The sequence below is a fragment of the Dendropsophus ebraccatus genome, chromosome 12, assembly GCF_027789765.1.
Source record: "Dendropsophus ebraccatus isolate aDenEbr1 chromosome 12, aDenEbr1.pat, whole genome shotgun sequence".
In the NCBI taxonomy this organism is placed as follows: Eukaryota; Metazoa; Chordata; class Amphibia; order Anura; family Hylidae; genus Dendropsophus; species Dendropsophus ebraccatus.
The window spans coordinates 19,005,698-19,024,194 of record NC_091465.1 but is presented as its reverse complement, the minus strand read 5'-3'; the positions used below and the strand labels follow the sequence as shown (position 1 = coordinate 19,024,194).

Genomic DNA, 18,497 nt, shown 5'->3' with positions numbered 1-18,497 from the left:
ATTATTGGGCCCCCATCGGCCTCTGTAATACTACCCTCAGGATAGGTGGCAGATGCCAAATCATTGCATGGACAGGTATTAACCTAGTAACATACATGCCTGGCTATAAGCTTGCACCGTATGTTTGTGTACTGTATATACTGTGTGTGGGTGGGTGCATATGCACACTCTCTGTGTGTGTTTACATTTTTGTTAAACCCATAAACAGTGACCCCCCCCCCCCCCCAAAGCCCACCCCTATAGCAGCTTAACCATACACATACAACACCTAACCCAGTATTACATGTCTATTTTAAGCCTGACGTTAAATGGGCCCTATCACTTTAAAAACGAGTTTTGATATGTGAGTCGGTCGGGATGTTCAGGCCTCCAGCAGCAGTTAGATAGAATCCATCTCCTGCAGTGAGATAAAGACTGTAAGAACCTGCGGAGAGAAGCGCTCAGCTATAGGCCGACCAAAAGTTTTTACCTCTCTGGAAAGTGACAGAACTGTTTTCTTTTTTAAGTTACAGGGGCCCTTTAAATCTTGTATAAATTGCTCTTATTCTTAATAATTTGGCAGCTCTGTCAAGGACCATTAGTAATTTCATCCTTCAAAAAATTTTTATCATTAATCCTCCAGGAAAACTCCACTTTTTAGGAACAATTTACATAAAAGTTACAATTTACATAAAATGTTGGGTAACATTGTAAAAACCTTTTAAGTGATGATTTCATCTCCATTCTTGTCTGAGGCTAAATTCAATATTGCAAAGGCTTAAAGGGATTGTCCAGGTAAAATATTAATATAAAAAGCTGGTCGGCAAGGGAGCTCTGTAAACACAATAAATAACTCGCCCATTATGGTACAGCGCAGCCTCCACTCCAAGACGCCCACTGGTTCTATCTGTCTCAGCCCCACAGGAACTGCCCTTTTGCCAATCAGGGACTGAGGAGGGACACTGCCGCAGTCATTGATTGGTTGAGCATGCAGTTCCTGTGGTGTCCTGATGCCACAGGAGACAGATGAGACTAGTGGTGGCTCTTGGAGTTGCGGTTGGGACAGGACTGGACTGGGACACGTAAGTGGCACTTAAAGGGGATATCCAGCACTACAAAAACACGGCCACTTTCTTCCAGAGACAGCCGCTCTCTTGTCTCCAGCTTGGGCTGGGTTTTGCTGCTCAGTTCCATTGAAGTGAATGGAGCTTAATAGCAAACCGCACCTGAACTGGAGACAAGAGTCGTGTTGTCTCTGAAAGAAAGTGGCCATGTTTTTGTAGCGCTGGATATCCCCTTTAATTGTGTTTACAGCACCCTCTGCTGCCTGACATGTTTTATTTTGCCTGCATTACCCCTTTAAGAGCTAATCTATAAGGTCACATGTCTGACACATGGAATAAACAAAATTAAAAAAGTTATTTAAATGTAAATTAAAACAAAAGTTACTTAACTTTTTTTAATGCAAACTAAAATTTTTGCAATTTTGCAGAGAGTAGAATCCTCCTTTATGGTGCGTTCACACCTACAGGATCTGCAGATGATTTTCTGCAGCAGATTTCATTTAAATAACTAAACACAGCATCAAATCTGCTGCAGATCCTGTAGGTGTGAACGCACCCTTAGGGTACGTTCACACTCACCGGATCCGCAGCAGATTTCATTTAAATAACTGAACACAGCATCAAATCTGCACCATCAAATCTGCTGCGGATCCTGTAGGTGTGAGCGCACCCTTAAGAAGTATAATTCAGCCTGACTTTAGTGGCACTGTGTGTAGGGTCTCCCTCAGGTCCCTTTTCTGCACCTTATTGTCTGTGCTTGGTGACGGCGATTAGTTAAGACAAGGCCATTGTTACATTGTTTCCTTCAGGGAGATGTGAATCTGATGGATATAAAGCACTTCTCATACTCCGGCTTCTCTGCTGTCCCACAGGTCAATCTGGAACTGACCTCTCTGCTTGATGGGGAAGATAAAAAGTCTAAAAACAAGCGCGGAGTCCTCCCGAAGCACGCCACCAACATAATGCGCTCATGGCTTTTCCAGCACCTAATGGTAAGAGCCACTAAAATCCTCTGCCAGCTAACTGGGAGGGAACATGACCCCCAATACTGGGGATATTTAGGGGGGTATTAATTTAACCAATGCATGGAGAGTTTGAGGGAAAATATCGAGCACACTAGGGCTATAATGGGGGGAGGGTGGTTAACATGGTTGTTTATGGAGAGTACTGAGAGTCTATTGGAACCATATTGGGGGATCTTTGTGAAACACTGTATGGAGAGTACTGAGATTTTATTCGGGATTCTTGGAATATATAAGGAGACACATAATGTAAAGATGTATGAAGTGTACTGGGAAGTATATCGGGGACACTTGAACCATATTTTGGGGGTTTTAGTGTGACAGCTTATGGAGAGTGCTTTTATTTTCCTGAGGATACTTGGACCTTATTGTTGGAATTGTATTGTAATAGAGTAAGGAGTGTAGTGGGACTATATTTGTTACTGTAACAGTATATAGACAGTGCTGAAGAGTATATCGAGGGATTTTAATGTGAGTATGGAAAGTGCAGTAGGGCATATACATGTAACATTGGGTGTGGAGAGTACAGAGGTACATTTTGTAGTTCTAGATCTATTCTAGATAAAAGTAAAAAGTGTTCTTCAGCATTTATCAAGTTAAAACAGTTCAGAGGGTCTGCTGCCGACTGATAAAAGCCACATATTCAGAATTATTAGCTATTAAATAATAACCTACTCCCCCCCAATAGTATTATACTCCTCCACATGTGCTACATTCTATGTTTTATACAGAGCAGTATAGGGGTAGTAGGCCTGGTAATCCGCGTGTTGGTATACTTAAAGGACAACTTCAGGCAAAATGTATTTTTTAATATGTTATCACATAAGAAAGTTAGACTAATGTCTAATATACACTAATTATGGAAAATGCAAAGTAGTTTTTAGTAGATCAGACAGGTTTCAATTCTCCTAAAAAAAACTGTGACGTCACAAATCAGTTGTAATTGCTATGAAGTGTCCAACGGGGGGGAACAGTGTATGGAGAAATTACATTGTAAGAATAACTATATCACAAGTGCCAGCAGCCCCATCCACGGCACATAGGATAGGGCTGCTGGCACTTGTGGTGCGGCTGCCTCCCTCCGTCTCAGCAGCCCCTAGTGAACACCCCCACCCCCACTGAACTACCCCCATCACAAGTGCCAGCAGCACCGTCCACGGCGCATAGGACAGGGCTGCTGGCACTTGTAGTGCGGCTGTGACTGCCCCATGCAGTGTAGTGCGTTTTTCGTGAACTTCTCCTTTAATAACTCTAGTGCTCTACGGTGAAGAGGATAATGGTAACATCTTTAGCTGTCTAGGGTGAATTGGAGGTTAAAGGGGTTATCCAGTGCTACAAAAACATGGCCACTTTCCCCCTACTGTTGTCTCCAGTTTGGGTGGGGTTTTGAAACTCCGTTCCATTAAAGTAAATGGAGCTTAATTGCAAACCGCACCTGAACTGGAGACAACAGTAGGGGGAAAGTGGCCATGTTTTTGTAGCGCTGGATAACCCCTTTAACACCTAATATACCTGTTTGTTGGCTGCTTAATTTTATATTGGAGTTGTGTCTTACTCATACAGAGCTCCAAGTCCTGCGGTTCCCTTCACAATATCATAGCTACATGATTCCATGCTGATTACCTGCAGCCACCACCAGGGGGCTCACTGTTTATGGCTTTATACAGCTCCCATTGACTTCAGTACTGGCTCTATAATCCTGTATGCAATGATTTACCTCTCCAGGAGCTCAGTTGCAGATTCTGCATTTACAGCACATTATAGACCCCGAGTGACTGTGTGATTCCTGGTTTGGGGGTGCAGGGTCACTGATCACACTCCTGCCTCTCTGCAGTCTTCACTTTATCTACTTTCCAGAATAGATAATGCAATGAAGAAGCCGCTGGTGCATTTAAGGACGAGTTTATGTGAAGAGCAGAGTAATGAAAGCTTAAATGTCACTGAACCTTTAATATTCATTAGTCCAGGGCTGACCCGGCGGCGGTGCGGCTAATGCCTCCCTGGTTGTATCCTCGTACCTGCAGAATCCGGAGGGGATAGTGGTTAGTGGTGGATAGGGGATAGTGGTGCCCTTCATGGTAAAGAGAACTTTCCCCTAAAATAATAAATTATCCCCAATAAATCTAAGTCTTTGAGTCTGTCCTGTGAAGTTCTTAAACATTCTGTGACATAGTTTCTTATTATCTCTGGTTCTGAAAAAGCTGGGTGACAACTAATATGGCTGCCATTACAGCATCAATAGGGGCTGTAACCCAGCTGTCCCTTACTCCTAAAAGTCAATGAGAAATCCCAGACCTGTTAGAAATATTAGGTCTGTATGAGCTAAGGGATTATCCAAGATTAAAAAAAACATTGCGATCGTCTTCCAAAAACAGCACCACTCTTGTTCTTAGGTTGTGTGTGGTATTGTCAAGGTGATGAGTCTACATTTAGTCACCTTGCATCAATTGTCTCTGTTCTAATTAACTAGCCCGTGCCCACATAGCCCGTATTAGACGCTACAATACAGAACCCATGGAGACAGGACACAGATGTGTGCACACAACTTCCTCTTTTTATTAGAAATGTCTCTCATTTTATAATCGCGGAATACAGGAGTGGTTACATAGTCACATGTATATATTTGATATAACATGATTGGATAAACTTGGTCTTCCGATAAAAGTACGCAGCCAACGGTTATGTTATTGCATTGATATGTATATAGCAAGTTCAGCAGCTTGTCTGCCTAGCAATTGGCAAGCTGTCAAGATTCTCCTTTAGTCATCCAGAAAGAGGAAGTTCTGGAGGTCCGGTTTTAGCATAAGCTGGCTGTCTGGAGCTGGAACATATCTGAATTAACTAATAAGACTCATAACAAATTGAAATGTTTCTCTATAATCATAATCTATAATCTATGATCAATAATCAATACCGACCCTGACAGTATTGCAGCTCGGCTCCATTTAAGTGAATAGATCTAAGTGTAATACCACTCATAACCTGAGGATGGAGTGGCAATGTTTTTCTAATCTTGGATAACCCCTTGAAGCCTCTGCATGTAAAGAATAAATGTTTCCTAATTGGCAAACATGAAGCTGACGTCGCCATCGGAGGAGCTGCGTCTGATTTTGGAGGTGAAGGGTATGTGATGCTCTCCTGTAGTGCTGCGGACGGATAGTGATTGTCATGCTGTCACACCAGGCGCTGATGACTTGTTTCATAGCAGGAAGCGACCAGGAAGCAATGTCATTTCTGGCTCTTTTCTGCCATCTAGTGTTCATTGTGGAGATTACACTTGCAGTCACTGATCACCTTGTGCACTGATCCCATTATTGTACAAGTTTTACAGACATACTTTTTCCCGTGTGAATATGTGCACAAGTGAGGATCCATAGATTATATTGTGTATGGTGACATGTTACTTCCCAGCGTCACATTTTATTATATATTTTTTTTCCTTTTACAAAATGTCTGGACTGGACCTGTCCATGTTGCTGTTGAGCACAAGACATCGGTGTACAAGAAGCGGCCAGGTTACAGGAAACCTTCATGATGATATACAATGACACTGCAGCACAGCAGACAAGATCAGGCCGCAAAAGTATAGGAAGGAAAATAAGCGTTATTTGCTGTTATAGCTCCTCCCATCATGCATCACTCTTAGCAGCCATTTTTAGAATCTGTTCTCATGGGGGGGGGGCTCATTTGCATATTTGTTCTCTGATTAATCTGTATGGAAACAAAACTAAATGAAGAGGACAGAGTCTAACTCAGATGTATGAAATCTGGGAATCGCCAGAGGGTACGGAGGTCAGACACCCCCCCCCCCCCCCCACACACACACACACACTTTGTCTCCTATCCTGTGGAAAACCCCTTTAAAATACTGCCCATCCCCTTTTTGAAATAAAGTTAAACAGACAAACATAAAATCCCTATATCTCAGATAGGGGAGGAGCACTGACCACATGTCTTCTATACAGGGATCTGATTCTATGTTAATAAATCTGAACCATTCTGTTATGAAATGTTCTGCAGCGTTCCAATATACTAAGGGGGACATTTATTAAGTCCAACGTTTTCTGCGCCGGACTTAAAAATGTCCCCGCAGCCCTGGCGATTTATGTAAATCCCGTGCGTGCTGGTGCGCACGGCAGAAAACCTACACCAGCTCAGAGCTGGAGTAGGTTTTCTGCGTATCTTTAGGCGGAAACAATAATGAATTGCACGGACTCTGAGTCCACACCCCCTCCCCCGCGTACGTGGCGGAAAATGCCGATTTGCAAATATTTTATTCGTAAATGGCCGTTATGCAAATAAAATATTCGCAAATTGGCACTTTCCGCAAAAAAAGTACGCCTTTTCTTCTTGATACATGTCCCCCTTTTGTGTTTCACCTTCATACAATCCTCAGGATCTCTGCTTGCTGTCAGTGAATGGAGACAGTGAGAGGCTGAAAGCTCACCTGGATCTAGTGCATAGCCTGGAGCCCACTCTTGTGTATACTATCAGGACATGAGTTTGGTGTCTTACCAATGGTTCTAATTCACTGACAACAAAAACCAAACACATAGGGAGAATTTATTATCCATGTATTGCAGTTTTCTTTTAGGACAGTCACTATAACTGGTGTGATGTTTCTTACAGCACCCGTACCCGACAGAGGATGAGAAGCGGCAGATCGCTGCACAGACAAACCTTACACTATTGCAAGTCAACAACTGGTAAGTGCCCCCTGCAGCATGGCGTAAACTACAGTGGGATGTGCATACGGTGCAATCCTATAATAACCCCGGGGTATGACTGTCATCACATCCACCAATGAAATACCCAATGCATGTGAAAAGAGGTTGCAAAGTCCCCACATATACTATACTGAATTTTGATGTGCCTTCCCCTAATTTTTCTATTGGTTCGCTGTATGCTTGGAACAAAATCAGTCGGCTTATTGTCAGAGTCTGTATTCTATACAGTCCTGGTTCATATTCTTCCTGCAAAGGGAACATACAGCAGTATCAGTTACAGATTCTTCTCTGCTTGTCAGAGGAGAAAACAGAAAACTATTGTGCTTGTTCAGCATCTCCTCCGACAAGCAGAGATGACACTGCCTCCTCACAGCAGCTGAGGGGAGAGACAGCATCGCAACTGCGCTTGTGAAATGTACAGTAAACTCAAGATTCTCTCATTTTGGTGCTTGGTTAAAATAAGAGGAAGAAGGAAAAAAAACAGTGGGAAGAGTTCCATAATCATAGTCGGTCATGGGTGACTCTTGTGTCTTGTAGGTTCATTAATGCTCGGCGGCGTATCCTGCAGCCAATGTTAGATGCCAGTAATCCTGACCCAGCACCAAAAGCAAAGAAGATAAAGTCTCAGCACCGGCCAACCCAGCGGTTCTGGCCCAACTCTATTGCAGCTGGAGTGTTACAGCAACAAGGTGTGTTACCTGGGACCAACCCTGACGGTGAGTGGAGTCATGAGGTGCAGGGTACAGTGACCATCAGGTCCTTCAATTAAAGGGGTTGTCCAGCGAAAATCTTTTTCTTTCAAATCAACTGATATCAGAAAGTTATATAGTGTTGTAATTTACTTCTATTAAAAAATCTCAAGTCTTCCCATACTTATCAGCTGCTGTATGTCATGCAAGAAATGTTTTATTTTCAGTCTGACACAGTGCTCTCTGCTGACATCTTCTGTCTCGGTTTTCTATGAATCCCCATAGAAAACCTCTCCCAATGTGGAGAGTTCCTGTCTCGGCCAGAGATATCAGACTGATAATAAAACAACATTTCCTGCAGGACATACAGCAGCTGATACATATGGGAAGACTTGAGATTTTTTAATACAAGTAAATTACAAATCTATATAACTTTCTCACACCAGTTGATTTGAAAGAAAAAGATTTTCGCTGGACTAAGAGGCAATATAATTCGAGAATACGCTTCTGTGATTTGTATGGCTGCAGGTCTGAGTGATATGTATATGGCACAGAATCCTCATTCAGTCTTCTCACAGCTGAGGTTTTCGTCTGTATTTCATCTGGATATTTTTTTTGCCCATAATGGAAATGAAACAAGTAGTAAGACTGTCAGTACATGGCTTAAATACAGGTGAATGTGTCCAGCAGAAGCCACAAATAAATAAATTATATATATATATATATAACATTTAAGAATTGTGATTGCACTCATCACCTACTTATTTACCTACTTATTTGGTGACTGTAAAAGAACAATGATCATTTCCAGATGAACAACTTGAGTGGTTTTCCATTTAAAAGAGTGCTGGTCCCTGCTGCAGAGCGCTTCCTCCTCTCCACAAATAGGAGGCAGTGAGTGACTGGCTGAGCAGGTGTTTTGTGTGTCTTGAGGAGAGGAAAAAGCACTTTACAGCAACATCTGCACCAGTGGGGATTCCCCAGCAGGTGGGTAAGTGTTTCTCCTTTTCATCCCACCAGGAGCTCTAATAAATGGGCACTGTCATTGGAAGAAACTTTTGATATAACATAGAGACAAAGTTTTGATCAGTTGGGGGTCTGCGTGTTCAAACCTTGACTGATTACTAGATAGAACCTCTTAAGGACATGTCAAATGTTTCTTAAAGTACTGTACACTGTAAAAAGGAGTTGTCCCTAGAATTAGTCTCTATAAAGGAATCTGGCAGGGGGGACATCTTAAGGAGCAACTACTTACCTCTCCCTGTGCCAGAAGGTCCCACTTTCCACCGAGTTTTGATGACACAGCTCGGGGGAAATACCTGACCTTGGCTGATGGAAGCCCCATCAGCCGATCAGTGACTGCAGCAGTGTCCCGTTCTAGTCACTGACTAGCTGAGCGGGGCATCCATCAACCAGGTCGTGACATGGAAGAGGAGAGAGAGCTGGAGAGTGTCAGCGGGTGCGGGAAATATAAGTTCTTTATTACGTCCCCCTGCCCGAAATGAATATTTGTTGTCCCGCTTGACTTCTCCTTTAATCTAGGAGATTGGTGTTTGTTTATAATGCAGCTCAGCCTTTACTGCTGATCTGATCTGCAAGATCCTGTAAAATCTATTCAGATTCTGCCTTCTGTATGTGAATGGGATTTTGTAAAGCCAGAATTTATATGCACTGTAATATAATATTTGAAATCCACAACATAAAGACTGTATTAGGGTGCGTTCACACGTACAAGATCTGCAGCAGATTTGCTTTCAATCTAATCTGGGCCATGGAATCTGCTGCAGATCCTGTACGTGTGAACGCACCCTTAGATGGCCCGACCGGTGCTGCAAGCAGATCGGCGCTTTCTTACTAAGCCTATTAAACGTCTCAAAGTGATTTACACGCAACCCTTTAATCGTGCATCTGTTATTACATGGAGAGATGTGCAGCCAACGGCGCATTGTATTTTAATGCATTGAAAGACAGCGATCAGCCGACGAGTGAGCATTTGGCTGATTGCTACTTGTTTACATAGGGAGATATGTGCCTGATATGGCAGATAATCGGTCTGTGTATGGGTAGTATTACACGGGCCGATGAAGGCCCGATAATAACTGTGAACGTTTACACAGCATGATTATCGTTTAACAAGGGCTGCAGGGATATAGTAACCGATGTCCTTGCAGCCCTTGCTTTTACTCTATACATTACCTACACAGTCTGCAGGGCTCCTCTTGTGCTCTGCTTCTCCCCAGGTCCCGCGCTCCAGTTTCAGAGGGGCCTGTTTCAGCTGACAGGCTGCTCAGCCAATCACTGGCCGTGGAGGTCCCAGCCTGTGATTGGCTGAGCAGCCTGTCAGCTCAGACAGACCGCTCTGAAGCTGGAGCATGGGACCCGGGGAGAAGAGGAGCAAACGGAGCCCTGCAGACTGGATAGGTAATGTATATAGTCAGTCGCCAGCTGTGCACCACTATTACATGTAGCGATGCGCAGTCGGTGCCCGACAATTACAGGTTCAGACCTATATCAATGATCAGCCGATGATCGTTGTCATCGGCTGATCGTCCGATTATCGCTCCGTGTAATAAATACAACGAACGGTTCCGTGCAATAGTACCCTAATATGGCCTTTACATGGGTCGATTATTGGCAGGCAAAAACCCTTACTGCCAGTGGCAGATTAAATGTACCCTGGGCCCCGGGCTGTCCACCCAACCTGGGCGCCCACAATCCGCCCACATTATAATCCTCTACAGCCCCCCCCAATGCTGTCCCCAATAAACATTGCCTGCCTCCCCTCCCTGCTGTCCCCAATAAAACATGTTTGGTCCCTTGCTGCACAGAGGATGTCATAGGGGAGGTCACGGCAGCACAGAGGATGTCAGGAGAGGAGGGTGCTGATCCTATAGGAGATGGTCCCCCTCTTCCCCCCCCTATAGCTGGTCCCCCCTCTTCCCCCCCCTTATAGATGCAGACCTCCTCTCCAAATTCCAGCAGGATGAATAGGCACAGCTACTCCCAACAGATGATGTAAAAAAACTACTTTATTAAAATAATAAAAAATGTATAAAAGGCTCAGCTTTACGCGTTTCTAGACCAGACTGGTCTCTTCATCAGATGCTTAGTTAATACAGTGGGAAGTAGCCATATTTAAATCCAACAAGAGGAAGTGACATCACAAGTAGGAGGATACAGAGTATATATAAACCTATAAGTATACACACATATATACATGCATACAGACATAAACATATACATGGACCCAAAGCCAGAATTCATATACATAGCAAAAAAGGATGACAAATTATTTGATGCTATCAATGCACTCGTTTAACCCATTCGGTACCAGAGATGACAGGCGAAAAATCCAATGGAAAGTTGTGCCTCGATCTTGCACAACTTAGCCAGGTGAGAGGGGACCCGGTTTTACTCCGGTACTGGAATTCTGTCCATCCCATTGCAACTGGTCCTGCACATGGAGCGCTGTCTTTGTTCTCTTTTTCTCTAGCCCCCTATAGATGGTCCCCCTTCCCCCCCCCCCCCCCCCCCCCCCCCCCCCCCCCCAGCAGATAACACAAAAAAAAAAAAAAAAAAAAAAACAACAACACAACTCACCTGCCGTCCGTTCCCCCGTCAAGCCTCTCTTCTTCTGCAGCCTCCGACTGATGCGCGGCTGCCGGGGATGTCCCATCCTATCCCCGGCAGCGCGCGCTTCAGAGGGCTCCCCGTGCGCCGGAAGTCACAGCCACAGGCGCACGGGGAGCTCTCTGATGTGCGCGCTGTCGGGGATAGGACTGGACACCCCCGGCAGCCGCGCATCAGCCAGGGGACAGTTAACAGTGGCGGATTATAATGTGGGCTGCATGGCGTGGGCCCCCCCGGAGCCTCGGGCGGCCGCCCAAACCGCCCATATTATAATCCGCTACTGCTTACTGCTGATATTCGGCCTACGTGAAGAGGTTCAACAATCAGGAATTCTCTCATATAAATAGTGTGCAGGTGGGCATCATGAAGTTAACAAAACGCACAATTGATCCAGCGTTGTAAATACTCTGCAAACGAACGCCCATCTCACTGATCGTGCTTGTTTGCAGTGCACATCGGACTGTGCAAACTTTTAAACTGTTTAGGAGCTCCCGACATCATAATTAATCATGATGCTGGGAGCTCTTAGGTTAAGTCCTCAGAAAACTGTCCGTGTATTGACGGAATTCTACAGACGTGTGAATGACCCCTTAGTGTATGTTGACACGCACAAATTTGTTGCAGGTGTGCAGCGATTCTAGTTCAAAACAAATCTGCAGCTGATTTTATACACACTGATCTGTTGCAAAAAATTATCTTATGTGGACATAAGGAACCCACTGGTAGCCTTATTTATTGCAATGGAATAAATGGTGTAATAGCTGCTGTTAAAAGGCAAAGATCAGCCATTGAAAAAAAAGTAAACGATAACAATGTTCTGCTGGCCGTCGCTCTGTGTAATAGGAGTGATGGCAACAGGCCGCCGATATCTCTTATAGGGCCGTGGGGGCTGCATGTTATAGTGTAGGGCAGCAAGCGGGGAACGAGAAGCAAGTGAGCGCGCGCCGATCAAACAGGTCGGCACTCACTTGCTCCTCCTGATTGGCCTGTGTAATAGGGCCTTAAATCCACAGGGATTTCATTGCTTATTTTTTTTCTGTTTCACAACATAAATTTACACAATGGCCGAGATTAATCAATCAGAGACAAAAATCTTGACATTTTCATCTCAGACAGATAGTAACCAATTACGGCTCAGTTCAGTTTTTCTGAATGACCTGTGATTAGTTACTATCTGTCTGATTTCTGGGCCATTGTGTTAGAAAGGTCGGCCACGTTATAGTAAAATTGTCCAGTGTGCAGTATTAGTAAGGGGCCATTCACACATCTGCAAAATACTGTCCAAGGCTATGTTCCCACACAGTATTTTTGCTTAGGAGTGGATTGAAAACATAGAAAGACTATATTCACACACTGTTGAAATTGAGTGGATGGCCGCCATTTAACAGCAAATAACGACCGTTATTTCCAAATGACAACGGTTAAAACAGCCAATATTTGCCATTCACAGGGTACACAGGAAGGTGCTGTGAGTTACTATAATGTGGCTAACCTCTTTCACATGGCAATACCTTACCTTTGTCCAATTGCCACTTGCAGCTGCACGCCTTTTCATCTCTTCGGGGCATGCGTCACTTAGCTGCATTATGTATAATTCATGCTGTTCTGCTGTTTTCTAGGTTCTGTGAACATCGACAACCTGCAGGCTCTGTCTTCGGACCCTCTGTCCATGCAGCAGGCCATGATGAGTGCACACGACGACTCACTGGATGGAACAGAAGAGGACGAGGAGGAGGAAGAGATGGAAGAAGATGAACTGGAGGAGGATAGTGAAGATCTCCAGACAACAAATGTTAGTGACCTGGGCCTAGAACAAAGTGACTCCCTGGAGTAGCAAACCGGTGACCTGCACACACAGCGCAATAGAACTGATGAAACCTCAGCCTGGGATTATTCTTCTTTGTAATGGCCACTGGTTTACCTGTCTCTGTATGACTGACGCCCACAGCCTGCACTTGCTTGGAGTAATGTCCGCCCTCCGCACATTGTGGTGGACCAGAGCCGGCCATTCACCTCTTCTCTCCTGTAAACACTATGGATGCATCAAACTGAGACTCCTGTAAAATGCAATGTTGTGTTCTGTTCTTCAGACAGGAGGATATAAACAGTCGTCTCCCTCCCAGGCCGCTGCTGCCCGGCTGTTATTTAAGTGATGGACACATGTTTACAGCGCCACATGTTGTGGCCACATTGTTTCCTGTTTTCTTTTTTTTAAGAACTGAACATGTTTTTAGGTCAAGCTTTTTTCTGTATTATGGAGACTGAATGCTATTGAAATGTTTCCCCAGCCCCCCTGGAAGTCATCTGTATCTATGGATATGCTGGACAGCCATGCCTGTATCTATATGTACATGGATAAAAAACTTTTCATCTCTAGGACAACAAAAAAAATATTCAACATTTGTGTGTAAATTCTGGGACCGCACTCCCCCGTTCTTTCAGATAACAGACTATTATCAGACTCATCTATTTTGGCAAGTAAACTGTTTTATGAAATTTCCATATAAACAGAGTATGACAATTATAACGCTGCCTAAGGCTTCACCTTATGTCTTCATATTCTGTTCTCAGGCCTGGTGATGGGTGCAGCTATGGTGGGGGAGGGGACACACGTAGCGTCTGCTATATCTGCAATGATGTACACAAAATCGGAGGTACTTAGAGGCTGGCTGCATTTATGCTGAGGTGTAAAAACACTTTATTTAGCATCACCCTGCCCCATCACATGAGAGAGCAAAAGTATGCATTAAAGTGAATGTACCAGCAGTACATTTGCTTTTAGTTTTGCCCATGGTTTTGAATAGCGGCCGTGTAGAATCAATGGAGCCGCATCATAGAGGGGTGGGGGTTTCCTCCCACTGGGGGCGGGCTGGCCTGCCTTCAGTGCTTCACCCCTGGCTGGTGGCCGTGAATAGAACAGCACCATACACGAGACCCTGGCCGTGATTCAAAAAAAGGACCGCGGCATAGAAGTCTATAGGAGCATCTGTAAATTTTCACAGAAGAAATGTTTGCAGAGAATACCTTCACCTTCCCATTTTTTGTGGATCTGAAAAAAAATATGGATTATAGATGCTCTATGGACAAATTTTGGCATTTTGCAGACATAATATACAGGCCTGAAAAACTGCTGAACGTGTGAATGTATCCTAAGGCCTAAAACATCATCTGTCTTCTGGCCACATCTTACAGACTGAACATGGATGTTATAAGACCTAAGGGGCTATTCCCACGTCCCGTATTTTACTTGTGCTACAGACAGGGAGGCCCTGTAATGGAGTGTTTGATATTGATACATCATGCCGGGCGGGAAAACACTCCATTACAGGACTTCCCCATCTGAAGCCTCCATAAAATACAGGACGTGGGAATCAGGCATAAGGCAGCATTCACACGTTCCATGATTAAGGTCCATGCACTAAAAAATTATGCACATCATGATTCATTATGATGCCGGGAGCTCCAAAGCAGTTTAAATGTTTGTGCTACTGCACTGACACTGCATATCAGTACAGTAACTCAAAGATTTAAACTGTTTCGGAGTGTGTGAATGCCCTCTTTCTCTGAAGTTCAAACAATTGATGGAACCAAGCCATGCAAACTGAATGACTAATGGTGCATTTACACAGACAGATTTATCTGACAGATTTTTTGAAGCCAAAGCCAGGAACAGACTAAACAGGGAACAGGTCAAAGGAAAGACTAAGATTTCTCCTCTTTTCAAATCCATTCCTGGCTTTGGCTTCCAAGATCTGTCAGATAAATCTGCCTGTGTAAACGCACCGTAAGGGTCCATTTACACAGAAAGATTATCTGACAGATTATCTGTCAAAGATTTGAAGCCAAAGCCAGGAATGGCTTTAAAAAGAGGAGAAATCTCAGGCTTACCATTATGACCTGATCTCTGCTCATAGTCTGCTCCTGGTTTTGGCTTCAAATCTTTGGCAGATAATCTGTCAGATAATCTTTCTGTGTAAATGGACCTTAATGCTAAGTTTACAGGAGTCGATTATTGGCCCAATCGTACGGTTAACGATTTCGAAGTAACGATTTTTTTTTATAACGATCAGCGTTTAGATGGAACGATATATCGTACAGAAAATTTGTTTTGCGATCGCTTAAGCCTATCTCGCACATAGGTAAAATCAGTAAACGACTGTTTACACGGAACGATCGGCGAATTTTTTGCGAACAACGATTTAAGAACATGTTAAAAGATCAAAATGAACGATTTATCGATCTTTCGCCGCATTTACACGTACGATTATCATTCGAATTCGATCGTTATCGCGAAAATTTGCCCGATAATCGTTCCGTGTAAACGTAGCATTAGAATAATGGTGTGTTTACACAGAAAGATTTATCTGACAGATTTTTAAAGTCAAAACCCAGGAATAAATTTGAAAAGAAGAGAACTCTCAATGTTTCCTTTATGACCTGTTCTCTGTTTACTCTGTTCCTGGTTTTGGCTTAAAAAATCTGTCAGATAAATCTTTCTGTGTAAACACACCCTAAGGCAAGGGCTACATTACCTGTTGCATGACCCCTTTGCTCATTAAAGTGATTGTGATCATACTGCGACCCACAAGCGGCCATGACAACGCAGTTGCAAAAACAATCCATCTTGGGGTGTAGGTGGTGGTCTTTTGTAGGTTGCAATGTGACCCCATTTACTTGTGTGGATATTGCGACCAGAAATTGCCATGTAGAGCCAGCCTAATGTGTATGGTCATACACAGACTATTCTAACATAAAAACACGGGCTAAAGAAAGCCCAATAGGTTATTAGCATTTCGGATAGGGATGGGGAACCTTCGGCCCTGCAGATGTTGCAAAACTACAATTCCCATCATGCCTGGACAGCCAAAGCTAAAGCTTTGGCTGTCCAGGCATGATGGAAATTGTAGTTTTGCAACAGCTGGAGGGCCAAAGGTTCCCCATCCCTGATTTAGGGCAACTGATCATCTTCTGAGTGCAATGGTCTTAAGGGTTTTAGATTGGAGATCACTATTGGCCATGTTCACATACAGTATTTTTCCCATTTTTTTTCCTTTGTAGAAATTAAAAGTAAAACTACTAACATTAATTTTATGGCCATTATTTCCAGCTGATTGAAAAAAAGACAATTTTGTAGCCTTGCAGGAAAAAATTGAAGAATTGTGTGCCTTTACGGTGCAGGTTTCCTGTAATTAATATTTACCTTACCTTCTAGTAATGACAGAAAACACAGCCAACATTCACTACATGAGATTTATTTCATATCATCTAATACATGGCAAGACACATTCTAATACACTACAATGTACAGAGACCTCCACATGTCGGACGTCGCCCCCTCCTGTCTGGGGATGATAAATCAGACAGTGGGCGGTGGTAATACTTCCAGGGACACTCATCGGCCACAGGGACCCGCCATTAAAGCTATTTGTTGGCAACAAACATGACTGTTACACATGACCCAGTATCTCTCCATAACATGTTACACAAACAGGTGAACATCTCAGCAATATAATGAAGGGGAAAGAAACAGCTGATTTGGCCAAAATGAGTAGTAGATACAAGGAGCAGACGCTCAAAACACTGTTACAAATAAATGCCCTGAAGGTCTTGGCAGCAAGCGGCCACGTACAATACTACACAAGTTATATCACAGGGAATCCAATGTGGATCCATTATGCACTGGTCCAAGCACTTTCTCCACCTCACAGAGTAAGGTACTGCTAGTAATCCATCATCTGTACTAGTACACATCTGTACATAGCAAAACAATAGCTCAAAATCCATCCCACTTCCTCTGGTTCATGAAGTAGGTAGAGTTCTACAACAAGGCATCTGACTGCTACTGATTGCCAGCAGGGGGCAGAAATCTTGGTAGAAAACTAACCAAAGAACTCATGGGTAACAAAATCTCATGGTGTTAATTTCATGTTTCTCTGAGCGCATAGTGATTAAATTGATGAGAAAGCAAAAGGTAATAATCAATACCGGCCTGTAACTCGGATTAATTCAATGCAAATTTAAATGTTATGTCATGCAGTCCTGATGTGACATGAATGTTCTCCCTGATCCGCCATCGGGGTGGCACGTTAGGTTGGGCAGAGCACTGAAGAGACAAAAAAAAAAGATTATTTCATATGTGGGTTTTACCATCCGAATTATCATTGTTCTCTTACTATGTAAATTTTTCATGAGACAGCATAAATTGTAAAATAAAGGGGTATTCTGCTCAAACGTAACAATTCATGTGGCTGCCTATGATGAGACTAAAAATTCCTCCCATACATGTTATTATCTATTCAGTCTCCTTACCCCACTTCTGAGCTGCTGCTTTCTGCTGAAAAAACAAATATTTGTCTGTGAGCTTTTCTCTCATCTCCTCCTTCTCTCTCCTCCCTTCCGAGAAGGCTGATGTAAACAAGTCCCTGTCTGCAACAGGAGGATTCATCACAGTAAATTCATAAAAAGTTGCAGATAAAGCCTGCCAGGGATGTTTACATCAGCCATCTCGGAAGGGACGGGGGAGGCGAGAGAAAAGCTCACACAGTCATTTGTGTTTCCAGCAGAAAGCATCTGCTCAGAAGGAAATTGAATAGATTAAGTATGGAAGGAATTGTTAGTCTCACCATCATATGAACATATGAAAAGTTATGTTTGCTTGGAAAAGGGGTATTAAAGCGACTCTGTACCCACAATTTGACACCCCCCCCAAGCCGCTTGTACCTTCAGATAGCTGCTTTTAATCCAAGATCTGTCTTGGGGTCCATTCGGCAGGTGATGCAGTTTTTGTCATAAAGTCATCTTTTAAACTTGCAGCCCTGTGTCAAATTGGCGTGGCCTAGATTGTCTATGCCCTAGGCTTGCACCTTCTCTCCGTCCCTCCTCCCCACCCTCTTCATCATTAAAAATGCCCCTAGAACAATTTCTGCTATTCATCACCTGTATAAACACTTCACATGGGCTGGATCATTAAGGCACCTGTGCAGTGTTCATACAGGTGATGAATAGAAAAAATCCTGCCCAAGGGCTTTCCTAGTGATGAGGAGGACGGTAACGATGGAGGGCATTGCAATCCTAGGGCATACACACTCGAAGCCACGCCAATTTGACACAGGGCTGCAAATTTAAACGTTGTTTTAAGACTGGAATATGAAACCACATACTTAGTGAATCTCCCCTTAGTACTGTGGCTGAAATAGACACCTTCATCATTCTATCCTCCATTGCTGAAATAGACAGTTTCCCCTTCCCAACAGTTCACTTCCAAGAGGATCTATCGCAAGGAGGAGGTCAGCGATATACCCGCATGTGTAAGTACTTGTGCCAGGTTCTCTATATTGTTCACTAACTATAGAGATGGCAGAATATGACCATAAAATCTATCCAGTC

General features: G+C 43.6%; 2 protein-coding genes across 22 annotated transcripts in view; one reads left to right on the top strand and one right to left on the bottom strand.

Moving 5' to 3' along the window:
- Positions 1–13,638, top strand: part of PKNOX2 (PBX/knotted 1 homeobox 2) — a 316,712-nt gene extending 303,074 nt beyond the window's left edge. For 10 of the 13 annotated variants that reach the window (XM_069947896.1, XM_069947884.1, XM_069947885.1 and 7 more), the window contains 4 exons: positions 1,853–2,035; positions 6,695–6,771; positions 7,330–7,508; positions 12,731–13,638. In XM_069947896.1, the coding sequence (XP_069803997.1) occupies positions 1,853–2,035; positions 6,695–6,771; positions 7,330–7,508; positions 12,731–12,945 (654 nt within the window). In that variant the 3' untranslated portion in view covers positions 12,946–13,638. The remainder of the gene's footprint in view (positions 1–1,852; positions 2,036–6,694; positions 6,772–7,329; positions 7,509–12,730) is intronic. The other 3 variants (XM_069947893.1, XM_069947894.1, XM_069947897.1) reach the window with 3 other exon arrangements.
- A 2,709-nt stretch (positions 13,639–16,347) lies between these two features.
- The window catches only part of FEZ1 (fasciculation and elongation protein zeta 1), a 52,596-nt gene continuing 50,446 nt past the window's right edge, over positions 16,348–18,497 (bottom strand). For all 9 annotated transcript variants that reach the window (XM_069948197.1, XM_069948196.1, XM_069948199.1 and 6 more), the window contains one exon: positions 16,348–17,214. In XM_069948197.1, the coding sequence (XP_069804298.1) occupies positions 17,198–17,214 (17 nt within the window). In that variant the 3' untranslated portion in view covers positions 16,348–17,197. The remainder of the gene's footprint in view (positions 17,215–18,497) is intronic.